The sequence below is a fragment of the Saccopteryx leptura genome, chromosome 3, assembly GCF_036850995.1.
Source record: "Saccopteryx leptura isolate mSacLep1 chromosome 3, mSacLep1_pri_phased_curated, whole genome shotgun sequence".
Classification (NCBI taxonomy): domain Eukaryota; kingdom Metazoa; phylum Chordata; class Mammalia; order Chiroptera; family Emballonuridae; genus Saccopteryx; species Saccopteryx leptura.
Window position 1 is genome coordinate 218,357,946 of NC_089505.1, and position 14,761 is coordinate 218,372,706.

The following is a 14,761-nucleotide window of genomic DNA, read 5'->3' on the forward strand; positions in this document are numbered from 1 at the left end:
GAGGGCCGGGAAGAGAGCGGGGAGACCTGGGCTGGGGTCGGCAGTCCGCCCGCCACCCCTCCCGGAGCCAGCCTTCCCTCCTGGACGGCGTAGCCGCTCCCTGGGCCGCTGGCGTCGCGCTGGTCCTCGCCGCCCGCTGCCCTCTGGACCGTGGCGTTGTGGACGTGGCTGGAGGGCCGGGCTCAGATGCGCTGGGCGCGCGGCCTGGCCGGTGGCCCCGCCCCGTCAGGGACGCAGGCAGTGCCCTCCCACCCGCGCCCCTCGGTCCCGCAAGCTAGTCCTCCCGCGCGGCGGCCAGTAGTGCGCGCGGTTCCGTCCTGCAGCCATGGCCTCCTCCTCTGCGCGGCCCGCTGTCCTGTCGGTGACTGCGCTGTCACTGTTCCTGCTGCTGTGTCTGAGCCCAAGTAAGCCGGGCGATGCTAGGAGCGGGGAAGGGAGATCAGTGCTGGAGTGGGGGCAGAGGGACCCATTTTGAGTCGGGACGGGACAAAGGCTGATCCGATGCTGGTTTTTGCACTTGTGCGAGTAGCGACTAGTACTCTTGGGCCAAGGGCATTGTGAGGTAAGTCTGATAACCTTGGGAGAAAATGAGGGCCGGGGCCTGAGGTCTGAAAGAAGGGCAAGGAATGTTCAGGACTAATGTGATGGCGAAAGGGGGAATGGGAGCTTGAATAGGGTAGTGCACCCACTCCCAACCACCACCACCACCCACACACACACACACTGAGGCGAGCCCAAAAGGCCCATAATCATCCAGATTCCCTCCCGCACTTCCCAGCTGGGTCAAGGTCCAGGTAGCAAAGCTGTGAGCAGACCTACCATCTCATATGGGGAACGCTCTTAAAGGAGACATGCTTCACCTTCTTATTCTAGGAGCCTTCAGCGAATGGGTTGAAAATTCCCAATGAAACTTTGCCTGTAAGATGTGCACATTCACATATACTCCTGAAATGAAGCTGTCTGGTGAATGGGCAGACATCTGAAAGCTGAGAGACACACAGACCCCACCTTAAGAAAGGCCATCTGAAATAGTGTGTTTTTTCTGGATGATACTACCTTAGTGCCTTTGAGGCTCACAACTGGGAGAAGCAGGTGCTGTGGCCCCAGATCCACTACTAGGCATGGAAGGCATTAAGTGTCTTGTCCAAGACTTGAGGCTGATGTTCTTCACACTGCACATTAGCTGGCCACTAGCTGATGGAAATGGAAGACTTTCTGGGTTGCTCAGCTTCCTTATTTTACTTAGTCAAAGCAGGAATTGAAAACCAAGCTCCTTCGGGGGAGGGAGCAGGCATGCAGTGGGAGCCCTGAGGCAGAAGCTGGGGTCCTTAGACCAGTAGGGGTCCTGTTCAAGTAGGAGTCCTGCAGTTCTAAATTACAGCCACAGGGAAGCTAGTGGATAATTTCCCATTACATGATTTGTCTACCTCCTACCCTTTGTTCCTCCCATTTTAAGAAGCACATCCCAATAAAGAGAGAGAGCATTGGCTATAAGACATTTCTTTTCAGGGCTTTTATTTCATTCATACCAAGAGCATAGTGAAAAGAGTGAGATTAAGATATTATAGTACCATAATTGAGCTGGAATGTGAAAGTTCTTATGACATAAAATGAAAATCTTTATACCTATGTAGAGTCCCAAAGGTAGCTCTTTGTGACACCCAAAAATATTTAATGGAAAAATGGCCATTGCCCTTCTGATCAATTGATAAGTTAATCAAAAAGACATTTTGCAATTCTGAACCTGCTGGGAGATCTATGCCAGGTAATTAAATGTTATAAATTCAGAAGTGCCTATTATTACAGCTTAGAAATAGGAACTGATGGTGTTGGAGTAAAAGAAATCCATGCTATAGGAAAAAGTCAGTTATTCACTTGTTCTTTGTGTTTTTCTTCAAACAAATTTAGTATGGTGTCCAATTCTATGTGTTAAAGTTATAGTTGTTAATGTAAGAAACATTTAAACTTGTAGAGAATATATATGAGCCAAACTAATGACAATTTCCAGGAAGCAAAATTTCAACAGTTTGAGAAAATGCTCTAGAGGGTGGCACTTTTACTGCTTATTTTATACACCAGAATCAAAGGGGAAGACCTAAGGGGCTACTTGAAAGTCATTGGTGATGGATTAGGGAAGCAGGAGAAAGCCAAAGAAGTGGGATCTCTAGGATTGGCTAAAAAATAAAACGAATAGGCCCTGGCCAGTTGGCTCAGTGGTAAAACATCAGCCTGGTGTGTGGATGTCATGGGTTAGATTCCCTGTCAGGGCACACTGGAGAGGCAACCATCTGCTCCTCCACCCTTACCCTCTTTCTCTCTTTCTCTCCATCCCTCCCCACCCACCCCCCATAGCCATGGCTCAATTGGTTCCAGCGAGTTGGCCCCTGGCTCTGAGGATGGCTCCATGGCTTCCCCCTCAGGCTCTAAAAATAGCTCCATTGCTGAGCAATGGAGCAATGCATTGCCCCATAGGGGACTTGCAGGGTTGATCCCTGTCCAGATGCATGCAGGAGTCTGTCTCTCTGCTTCCTCTGCTCTCACTTAATTAAAAATAATAAAAAATAAAATGAGTAGACACGTTTTATATGTGTGAGTATAGGATAGTTAACAGTTAACAATTAACACATTAACAATAACAGTGAGGGGTTTTGTGGTCTCTGCTCTGGTGCAGCAAAGAGTGGTGAGGGGGACAAATTATCCTGATGTTTCAAAAGTATGTGATCTAGATGCAAAAAGACAATAGACAGACTCGGTTAAAAAATGGACTTTTGTCAGGAAGATACCGGTCCTAGGAGACTACCTGCCCTGACTCACTTTTAGTTAGAAAGTTTTCATTTCAGACCATCCTATGTAGTTACTTCAGGTCTCTGAGTTTGTAAGGCTGCCACACATGCCTCCCCTGAGCTTGTCAGGTTTAGTATGTGGCCCCTTTTTCATCCACATAGTTCTATGTGTAGTAAATGGCACAATGACAATATTGACAATTTGTAATTTAACGTTTATTCATATTTTTCAGCTGTATTGCTGAGAATTGGCGAGGCTTCAAATCTATAGCAGTGGTAACACATTTGCAGCATCATTGTAAATGCTTAAACTTAGCATCTCTTTCTACATCAGAGCACATTTTATTCATTCATTGTTCAGAACTTTTACAGAAAGCAAGCAGGTGGAGGGACTTAATTTCATATGAGTTGTTGTAGCTCAACAAGTGAATTAGTGATATTCGTGCCAAGAAACATGCCTGTCTGCTTTGAGAAATGATTTCATTGATTTCTTCATTGGCTCTTAAGGTTAGAAAGAAAGCACACACAGCCTTTAAGAGTTGCACCCTAAAACTATACTTTCAGGGATCATTTCTACAGTTCGTTAAGAGTTGTGCCCTGCCCTCTGAGTAATCTCATCTGTGGTGACCTCATCAAGTGCTTGTCTCTGCTTATTTGTGCTCAGAATCCTCCAGAACTCTTGAGGTGAAACTTCCTGGCACAGCATATGCCAATTTTGTATGGCTGCCAAGTGCTAGAAACCTTACTTCATGTCCTATCCATGGCCATGAGGCCCCTTAGAGTCATGGCTTTCCTTTTCTAGGTTAAACATCTAAATTCTTTTACTATTTTCTCATATAACACATGTTTGCCCTTGTCCTCTCCTGACTCTCTCCTCTGACCACAACTCCAGTTTTTCTGTGACCTTCTGAAAGTCAGATGTTGGGAACTGAACCAGATAGTCGAGCAGTGATCTGATCAGAGGAGTGATGGAACAGAGACAGGACAGTTACTTCCTTTCCACAAGATAATACCCTGTTATTACAGCAGCCTAAAAATTGGAATTGCCTTTAAAATAACTGCATCATTGTAGACTGATGCGCGTGTAGACAATGAAACCCAACGAATTCTTCAGTGGGCCACCGTACACGGTGCTACTGTCTGAGCCCACTGTCCCGCAGACACCCACCTCCTGTGGAAGACATGAGGGCAGCACCTACCCATACCCCCAGTCCGTCAGTGCAAACTCTAGCGACCCCTCTAAACTCTAGGCTCCCTGTTGGCACACCTGCTCTAAAGGCAGTTGGGTGTCACTCAAATCTGAATGCTTACAGGGGGCTAAGGTGAAGCTGTGGTTTATAACCATGCTGAGTGACATGGGCCCAGAGGTGCTCAAATTCAGATTCTGTAAACACTGGGCTTGACAATAAAGCATATCGCAGGAAAAGTTCAGCTGTGGGCAGCCAGTTTGTAATCTTTTCCTACAAGGGTGTTCTTTTCCCTCAACTACCTAGTAAATTCTTTAAGCAGGGGTTCTTAATCTTATTCAGGTCCCAGACACTTTTAAGAATCTGACAAAAACCATAGCTTCTTTTCTCAGGAAACTGTACCCTACAGATAGAAACACAGACCTTGGGGCTTGCCCATAGAATTGGAGGTTGAGTGCCTGCTCACAAAAGCACCACCACCTCAGTGCCAGTGTGTATCCAGGGCCCAGCCTAGCTCCTTCTACCTGAAGATGCTTGGCTTACTGCTAATGAGGCTGGGCTTTTCCCCAGGACTTTGGTTCCCCTTCAGAGGACAAGAATTGTGCTTATATGTGGCACTTTAGGATCAGAGGCGCTGATAGGTCCTCAAACCAGATCACCTCAGGGAGTGGGATATTCTATCAGGCCAGACACATTATTTTCCATTGTAATGATTGAGCTAACTAGAAACGTTTTTGGAAGTGAATAAAATATTAGCAAATGCTACAAGTAATGTCTGATTATAAGATGATCAGGACAAAGTACAAACTGAGCTGAATTTTTAGAGAGCTGAGGTGTGTCCCTTGGCTTGTGGCAGCTTAACCCCCATTTCTGCCTGCCTCCATCTTCGAATGGCTACCTTCTCTGCATCCTCTCCTCTCCTTATAAAGACGCCAGTTGTGGGGTTTAGAGCCCATCCTAAATTCAGTATGATAGCACCTCGAGAGCTTTCACTAATAATATCTGTGAAGACCCTATTTCCAAATAAGTTCACATTCCAAGGTTTCAGATGACCATGAACTAAGGGAAGGGGAAGCATTTCCACCCACTATACCATGAAAAGAGAAAGTCTGCAGGAAACTGCATATAACCGGGGCTGGCCCTCATAATAAGACGTGAGCGCTGGAAGAACAGTGTCACTTTTTGCAAAGACTAGCTCATACCCTAATGCTCTTGGTCAACCATGGTCATTGTCACCAGTCTTAACCGTGGACAGCCTGAATGGCTTTTTCTGCACAACAGGCAATGTAACAAGCTTTAAACATTGTAATACTATCAAGTTGCCAAATCAAGGTGCATGCAGTGAGTTTTTCCAACTGATTTTTGCATTTAGGAAATTAAAGACACAGTACAACTCTGAACCTGACTTCTATTTTCATTACTTTAGGTGCCATAAATGGAAATAAACTCAAGCTGATGCTGCAGAAACGGGAAGGTAAGCACACCCCAAACGGGTAAGGGTTGCATTCTTTGTGGGAGTCGAATGAAATGGCAATGCTGAACATGCTCACTGGAGTCTCATATTTGGAAAATCAGAAATGTTTAGTCCTTCAAGGGTCTGCAGATCTGAAGAGCTTATTCTGTGGGTGTGTGGTGTGATATTTTATTACATAAATAGTATTGCCAGAAAATGTTTGAAAGCTATCAGTGTGGACTCAGAAATAAAAGAAACAGTGCTACAGTGTTCACTGAATGGTACTTGTGTTAGGACGTGGTACCCTAGAACAGTAGTCCCCAACCCCCGGGCCACAGACCGGTACTCGTCCGTGGGCCATTTGGTACTGGTCCGCAGAGAAAGAATAAATAACTTACATTATTTCTGTTTTATTTATATTTAAGTCTGAACGATGTTTTATTTTTAAAAAGTGACCAGATTCCCTCTGTTACATCCGCCTAAGACTCACTCTTGACGCTTGTCTAGGTCATGTGATACATTTATCCGTCTCACCCTAAAGGCCGGTCCGTGAAAATATTTTCTGACATTAACCCGGTCCATGGCCCAAAAAAGGTTGGGGACCACTGCCCTAGAACACACATCTGATTTAAAGCATGTCCTCTAGAGTTCCAGAAACGCACAGGCGCTGGACGCACAGCACTGTGCTCTCCTGGTGGTCCATATCCATCTCACCAGTGGGAGGAGGGTTAAACAGAAAAACATCTTGTTACTAACACTTGTCATGAAAAATACTCCTAAGATAAATGTGGTAAACAGCAGCAAAATGCCATAGGAATGGAGCAGTCTGGAAGCCGCACAGTGAGAGTCCAGGTGCAGCCATCAGGTCCATCCTGAAACCAGTGGTGTGGTCTTGTGAAGGCCATTTTCTCTCAGAATTTTCACCTTCACCTGTAAAATTAAGAAGTTAACTGTCCCTGAGAAACTAAAAAGTGTGACCACACGTCTGATGTGAGTGTTAATTACTTATTCTTGTCTGTCTGAGTTTGCAGAGACTGTAATAGGCTCGCATGGCTCCCTCTGATGAGCCAGCACTCACCCACACTCGTCCGGTGGGCCCTCAGGAGTGCCGGGTGGTCCCTGAGCACCTGCAGCTCCTCTCAGAGATGGAGGCTGCCAGGGCATCTTTCCCAGTGTCTCCAGCTGCTTATGAGGCCCCAGTCTCCCCACTGTCTGTGAGGCGCCCTGAAGGGCTTCCTCCCCATGCTGGGAAGCCAGCTGTCTTCCCAAGGGACAACCAGTGACAGAAGGTCTTGCAGGGGCTGACAAAGGGGGTTGCTGGAGAGGAAACCGCCAGGATAGTCACAGGTCCTGCTTGTACATCCGCAATTTTTATTCAGTTCAAGTCAAGGAATATATGTGGAGCATCTACTGTGTGTGACACAGTGTGACAGGCCCTGAGGGAGACAGATGAACAAGAGTGAAATAAAAACAAACCCTTTCAGCCTGACCAGGTGCTGGCGCAGTGGATAGAGCGTCGGACTGGGATGAGAGACCCAGGTTCAAGACCCCAAGGTCGCCAGCTTGAGCGCGGGCTCATCTGGTTTGAGCAAAGCTCACCAGCTTGGACCCAAGGTCATTGGCTTGAGCAAGGGGTTACTCGGTCTGCTGTAGCCCCACGGTCAAGGCACATATGAGAAAGCAATCAATGAACAACTAAGGTGTCAGCAACAAAAAACTGATGATTGATGCTTCTCATCTCTCTCCGTTCCTGTCTGTCTATCCCTCTCTCTGACTCTCTGTCTCTGTAAAAAACAAACAAAAACAAAAACAAAAACAAAAAAACCTTTCATAGTTACCTATGTGACCAACGAACACTTGGAGCACCTAACTCCCGCCACCCTACACAGCCTTCATAACACACGGATAGTTCAGTTTTAAGATGAGGAGCCAGAGGCTTACAGCCAGACAGCAGGGGTGTCCTCAACAGCAGCTGCTCCCCCTGAGCACATCCTGCAGCGGTCCCTTTAAACAGTGGAGATCACACAGAAAGATGACAGAGGACACATGTTAAAGCATCCGGACCCTTCAACACTCATCCGGTTCCTCACTGATTTTTCAGGCCCAGGAAGAGTGGCCCACGGTCTCACTGTGTGTTCTGGCAATCTAAGGTGAGCACTTGTCACACCTGCCCCGCAGGGCTTGTCATTCAAGTCGTTTTTGCTACCTAGTCTCCTGAGCAAGCACCATGCCTTCTTGTTTGCATGTGCAGTGCAAATGCACCGGGGGCACTAGACAGCCCAAGGGGTAAGCTACCAGTCCCTGTCTAAGGCCAAGGCCAGGTGTTTGAGCGTGGGGAGTGCTGCAGAGGATGAGCTGAATTTATTTTAGCCCTGGGCCTGAGAAGTGGGAGTTTAGCACATGCCCCTTCACCTGGCTGCTCCCAAACAGGAGAGCTTACTAACAAGGACTCCACCTAAGAAACAACACTGAATCAAACCCATCTTCTCCATGCGGCACTGTATATGGGTGGGCTGTATACTAGTGATTCACCCACTGGTGGGATTCAAATAATTTAACAACCGGGTTTCTACTCTAATGACTGTTTTAAGTATAAAAAAAAGACATACTGAAAGGTAGTTTGTTATTTCATACATTTAATACTTAAATAAGAACAATAAAAGAGGTATACAAAACTAGATTATAAATTGTAAAATATTAATGAAAAATATTAAATAATACCTGACAAAAAACAATAAAACTGTTATTTATTTCCATATTGCTTCTTGACTGGTGTCCTTACTTGCAATTTTTTTCACATATGGACAGAATAAACATTACTACTGGTGCTTAGAATACATTGTTGTGCAGATGAACATTAAGAGTAAGGAATGTAAATCTCTCTCACCTTAGAGAGAACCCTGATTACAAGTGTCATTTTAACAACCGGTTCACTGAACTCAACAAAAAATTGGGTATCGGTTCTACCAAACTGGTGTGAATCAGCTGAATCCCACTACTGGATTCACCCCAACAAGACAAGAAATCATTAATTTGTACTTTTGGGGTGGGAATTACTCATTTCAGCGCCCGCTCCAAAGAAAACGGAAGTGGCTGTTGACGAGAGCAAAGCCAAAGACTTTTTAGGCAGTCTGAAGCGCCAGAGGCGGCAGCTGTGGGACCGGACCCGGCCAGAGGTCCAGCAGTGGTACCAGCAGTTCCTCTACATGGGCTTTGACGAGGCGGTGGGTATTCTCTCCTGATGAGGGCCTGGCTCCCTGCAGGGCAGTTGGGGGGAGGGGCAGATGTATAGCTTGGGGAAACGGAACACAGAATATTAGTCATCATTATTCGCTCCAGAAATACAAACCGTCACGCTAAGCCAAGCGTTATCCAGACATTGGGCTGCTACATGACCATCAGTATGAGGACAGCAGCTGGAGTTTTCCATCACACTAGGTCCAAATGGAAATCCCTTCTAATATGTTTGGGAAACAGAATTCCAGAGAGATCACTGCCCAAATTGGCAGGAACTTAGATTCTTTGAGAATCTGATTTTCCTAGGGACAATTTTTTTTTTAGTCCATTGATTTTTAGAGAGAGAGAAGGGAGAGAGAGAAAGAAAGAGAGAGAAACATCAATTTGTTGCTCCACTCATTCATCCCATCATTGGTTGACTCTTGTACCCAGATTGGGATTGAACCCACAACCTCAGCATGTTGGGACAACACTCTAACCAACTGAGCTACCCATCCAGGGCCCTAGGAACAATTATAACAGTTTTGCCTAGGTGTCCTTAAAACTCCCCCAAAACATTATCAGCTTTATCTCAAAAAATGTCAGAAACAAGATCAATGCAAAGATCTGTAAGGACAATAGAAAGAGATGAAAACCGACTTTTAAAGAGAGACAGGTCTTTGCAGAAGTTTTGGGAATAATTGTCGATGTGTTTTCGGAAAAGATAGTTCCGTTCATGTGTCCAGATAGTATGACTGGAACTTATTCAGCAAACTACAGAAAAAATGTTTATAATCACATACTCCCAACTGAGGACCAGGGACAGGTAAAACAGCATAGGGTTAAGGTGGGGGAGTCTGCTGCACAGCATTCAGCAAAGTGACTGACAGGGCTGCGCAGGGCCTGGGGGCGTGGGAGGAGCATAGTGCATGAGGCCTAGGGTGAGGAGCACTTGGCTTACCTCCCAGCTGGGAGCAGATGAGGGGAAAGAAAGCTCTCCAATGAGGGCAGATGGAAGTGTTTTTCCAAACTAGCCCATGATTCATATTGTGAGTCAAGGGTATATACAAAATACTGCAATAGGTGAAAACAAACTCTTTAGAGACATCATTTTCAAATTTAATTTATTGCAAAACAAAAATAAATAAATAAATAAATAAATAAATAAATGGAACTGTGTCAAGCTAAAAAGCTTCCGCACAACAGAAGAAACCATCAACAAAACAAAAAGGCAACCAACTGAATGGAGAAGATATTTGCAAACAATACCTCTGATCAGAGGCTAATATCTAAAGTATATAAAAAACTCATATAACTCAAGAACAATAAAACAAACAATTCAATTATAAAACAGGCCCGGGTGCTGAAGAGACACTTTTTTTTTCTTTCATTGATTTGAAAAAGAAGAAGGAAGAGAAAGAAGCATCAATTTGTTGTTCCACTTAGCTGTTCCATTTAGTGAGTGCTCACTTGTTGCTTCTCCTACATGCCCCGATGAGGGATCAAACCTGCAACCCCAGTGTGCGGGGACAATGCTCTATCCACTGAACCATCGGCCAGGGCCTGAAGAGACTATTTTTAATGGCTGCATAGAATGCAAGCCTGTAGCCTTATCATAATTTCCCTTTCATTCCCAACCATTGGATATATAGTTTCCCAATTATCATTTTGCTATGCAATTTTTTTTTTTTTTTTACAGTGACAGTGAGAGACTCAGAGAGAGGGATAGATAGAGACAGACAGACAGGAACGGAGAGAGATGAGAAGCATCAATCATCAGTTTTTCGTTGCAACACCTTACTTCATTGATTGCTTTCTCATATGTACCTTGACTGTGGGGCTACAGCAGACCAAGTAACCCCTTGCTCAAGCCAGCGACCTTGGGTCCAAGCTGGTGAGCTTTGCTCAAACCAGATGAGCCCACTATCAAGCTGGCGACCTCGGGGTCTCAAACCTGGGTCCTTCCACATCCCAGTCCGACGCTCTATCCACTGTGCCACCACCTGGTCAGGCACAAATATAATTTTTTATTGTGCAAATAGCTAAACAAAATAGCCAAACTCTGTGCCAGGAACGATTCTAGTTCTTATATGAACTCACAGCAACCCAAAAGGCAGGCGCTGTTATTTGCATCTGTGTGTGGTTTGTTTCTCACTTAGTGTTAAATTCTGCCCAGGGGAGTTATTGGGACAAAGGTAGAATTACATTTAAAGCCCTTAAGTATTGCCAAATTGCATATGCACATAAGTCACATATGATGGCAAAACTCTCTCCCCTCTTCAGCAGCACCTGACACTTTTACTTATTAAATGTCAGTAGTGGCTCTCTTTGGCAATGGAATTATGATCTCCCTTTTTCTTTGTTCATCTCCTACATACAGATTTTAAAATATGAGCCTGCATTTTTTTTCAGTAGTCATAAAACATTTAAAAATTTTAGTGAAAAAATATATTTTAAACCAAACCTCAAACAAGATTTGTCCCAGTAGAGCCCGAGCTCTACATCAATCAGGCATCCCCGATTCGACTGCCCCATGCAGTGGGACACTCCTGCTTGTCAGCAGGGCTGGCAGCCTCTTCGAGACTACTCTTGAGGCAGCTATGAGGATTCTACTTATTGGTACCAAGACCAATTGCCACCGGAGGAAAGACACGAGCAACACACAAGTTAATTGCAAGGATCACACAGGCAGTTTATTACTCACAAATACTTTTGGCGTGCCTGGGTACAGCTTAAGGGGACCCTGTTGGCGTGCTCCTCTCAGCTGTCCTTGGTCAGAGCGGAGTGGAGACAGTCCACGTTTAATGCTGGAGTCTGGACAACTAACTACAGTTGGGGACCCCTCACTTTCGTACCTTTTCTGGCATACACCTTCTAACAGGTGTTAATCTACGGGATTATCACATCAAACCACTTTTTGGGAATTCCTAGCAAGAAGCTCCTTTTTATGTTTACCTACAGAATCGTCACATCAAGCTACTTGTAGGGAGTTCCTAGCAGGGAGCTTTTTTTTCTGTTAACCTACAGAATTGTCACATCAAGCCACTTTTAGGGAGTTCCTCCCAGGAGGCTCTTTATCTATATAATTTCATGCACACACTAGCTGGGCCCTGTGCAAAAGGTATATTCTTGCCTATCATATCTCTACACACTAGATTAGTTCCCACCCAGAGGGCGTAGTCTTATTCACTTGCCTTAATGGCTTTTAATATTATATCCTTATTTCTATATTTCTATATATTTAATTACTATAACATTATATTACTGTAACAAGATTCTAAAATGAGAAAAATAGAGGAACAAGAATGTTTTGTTATAGGAAAAACTGCAGTGCCAAACCACGCAGAGGTGCAGTGGATAGAGCATCAGTCTGGGACACTGAGGACCCAGGTTCAAAACCCTGAGGTCACCGGCTTGAGTGCGGGCTCACCAGCTTGAGCACAGGGTCGCTGGCTTGAGCCCAAAGGTCACTGGCTTAAAGCCCAAGGTTACTGGCTTGAGCAAGGGGTCACTGGCTCAGCTGGAGCCCCCCCCCCCTCCATCAAGGCATGTATGAGAAAGCAATCAATGAACAACTAAGGTGCCACAACTATGAACTGACGCTTCTCATCTCTCTCCCTTCTTGTCTGTTTCTCTCTTTAAAAAAAAAGGAAAGGGAAGGGAAGGGAAGGGAAGGGAAGGGAAGGGAAGGGAAGGGAAGGAAAGGAAAGGAAAGGAAAGGAAAGGAAAGGAAAGGAAAGGAAAGGAAAGGAAAGGAAAGGAAAGGAAAGGAAAGGAAAGGAAAGGAAAGGAAAGGAAAGGAAAGGAAAGGAAAGGAAAGGAAAAACTGCAACATTGGGAGACAAGCTAGTGTCCTCCTTTTCAAGGCAGAAGCTGGGGAGGCTTCCTCGATGCCCCACGGCTAAGTACACAGAGACAGGCATAGAGTCCTGCTCTTCAGCCTGGCACAGTTGGTCTGGCACTCACCCAGGGAAGATGGCCACTGAGAACAGCATTGTAGGTGAGGCTAGGCTGCCAGCTTCAAAGAGTTGGCAGATATTAGTTAGTGGTCACTGGCAGTCTTATTAAAATAAAAATAGATTCCTTGCCCTGGCTGGTTGGCTCAGTGGTAGAGTGTTGACCAGCATGTTGATGTCCCGGGTTCGATTCCCAGCCAGGGCACCGAGGAGAAGAGCCCATCTGCTTCTCCACCCTTCCCCCTCTCCTTTCTCTCTATCTCTCTCTTTCCCTCCTACAGCCAAGGCTCCACTGGAGCAAAGCTGGCCCGGGTGCTGAGGATGGCTCCATGGCCTCTGCCTCAGGCACTAGAATGGCTCTGGTTGCAATAGAGCAATGCCCTAGATGGGCAGAGCATCACCCCCTAGCGGGCTTGCCAGGTGGATCCCGGTCAGGCGTATGCAGGAGTCTGTCTCTCTGCCTCCCTGCTTCTCACTTCAGAAAAATACAAAAATAAATTAATTAAATAAAAAATTAAACTGGATTCCTGAGACCCAACCACCAGAAAATTTTACCCAGGAGGCATGCAGTGGTGCCCGAGAACCTGCATTTTATAGCATCCCTAGAGATTTGGAAGCAGTGATGCACTGGCCACACTTTGAGAAAACCTGGCCCCAAAGCCCAAACTTTTAAACACACTCTAACCTCCCCAGCCTGTTTTTGCCTGCTTTGCCTTTTTGCTCTTACCCCAAATCTCCCACCAAGTCCTGAGCATCAACAAGTGTGAGTTCGTTCGATTCAAATTCATTACGCACCTTCACTACATTGTTCAATAACAAAAAACTAGTCTCTTCTTTAAAAATGGATTAACAGCAAAGACCAGTTGCCCAGACTGCAAATCAGAACATCGTTCTTCACGTCTCACTCATCTGCAATCCTCCTTCCCTTTTATTTTTATTAACTGCAACTGTTTTCATATGTGTCTTTTGGGAACTTTGGGCTTCTTGGGAATGTCTTACTTGTGTTGACATGCTATGTCCATTGACGCAGTTTCTGTGGATCTGTGCATGCTCCTGAGCCACACAGGTGTAAAGGTCACTGTCAGGAGTACCCAAAATAGCCTGCCTTGTGGCTGTCCAATGCCAGGGCCGTGATATTAAACTCAGCCAACATTTGTTAAGCATCTACTCTGTGCACTAGAGTGGGACAGGAAGATAAGACCGTGTGTGCCACGTACAGTTTCAGGGGTCAGGCCAAGTTGTTACTATATTAAGCAGATGTCCATTTTATTTACTAAAAAAGAGACAAATGTTGATGATGTGTGCAATATATTTGTAAATTTTCATGTGACAGAAGTTTTCATGGGCATGGGTGTGACCTCCTTTGGGGAAAATGTGGTATCAGTCATCTGTGGCTGGCTGTGCTGACCTCTGAGCAGAGGAATACTGCAACAAGGACGTCTTCTTAGTAAGGCTTGTTAAATCATTGAAGAAAATCACTACTGAGAAAACCCGAGGTAAGATGTGGTCAGGGGTATATGTGTCCTTAAATCCATTCTCTATAGTTTTCTGTCTTCTCCTCCAGAAATTTGAAGATGATGTCACCTATTGGCTAAACAGAGACCGGAACAGACATGACTACTATGATTACCACCACCGTCACTATGATGAAGATGCCGCCATTGGTCCCCAAAGCCCCGAAAGCTTCCGACACGGAGCCAGCGTCAATTACGATGACTACTAAGAATCCAGCAGCGATCCCCCTTCCTCCTCATGATGCCGGGCACAGCCGGTTCTTGCTGCGCTGTCTCAGTAGCTCTTTTCTGCCCACTTCCTATGCCCAGAGAGGAAGAGTTCAGTGCTTTTTGATATTTTATGCAAGTACTTAACAGTGCATTTTGTTTAAAATGGCAATAAAAACATTTTGTTAAAAAGTCTCAGAATGGATTTGGATGAAAATTAAAATCCAAATCCAGTTTTCATTACCTGGATGCTTCTAAAGTTGAAGCATCATCTGACAGGCACCACTTGTTATCATCCCAATGTGGCCCTCCCAGAAATCCTCACCACCCCCAGGCAGACCCTGGGACTCAGCAAGGGTCTTCCTTTCATTAAAATTCAGTCCACAATAGCCTGACTATGCAATGGTACAGAGTGTCAGCCTGGCACGCTGATGACCCAGGTTCA

The 14,761-nt window shown here is 45.4% G+C and overlaps 1 protein-coding gene across 1 annotated transcript; it reads left to right on the forward strand.

Moving 5' to 3' along the window:
- Positions 1-247: 247 nt before the first annotated feature.
- Positions 248-14,503, forward strand: ECRG4 (ECRG4 augurin precursor). The gene is made up of 4 exons (XM_066372301.1): positions 248-404; positions 5,397-5,444; positions 8,490-8,647; positions 14,160-14,503. The coding sequence occupies exons 1-4, from the start codon at positions 326-328 to the stop codon at positions 14,316-14,318; spliced, it is 444 nt and encodes a 147-aa protein (XP_066228398.1). The 5' UTR covers positions 248-325; the 3' UTR covers positions 14,319-14,503.
- The last annotated feature ends 258 nt before the right edge of the window (positions 14,504-14,761 follow it).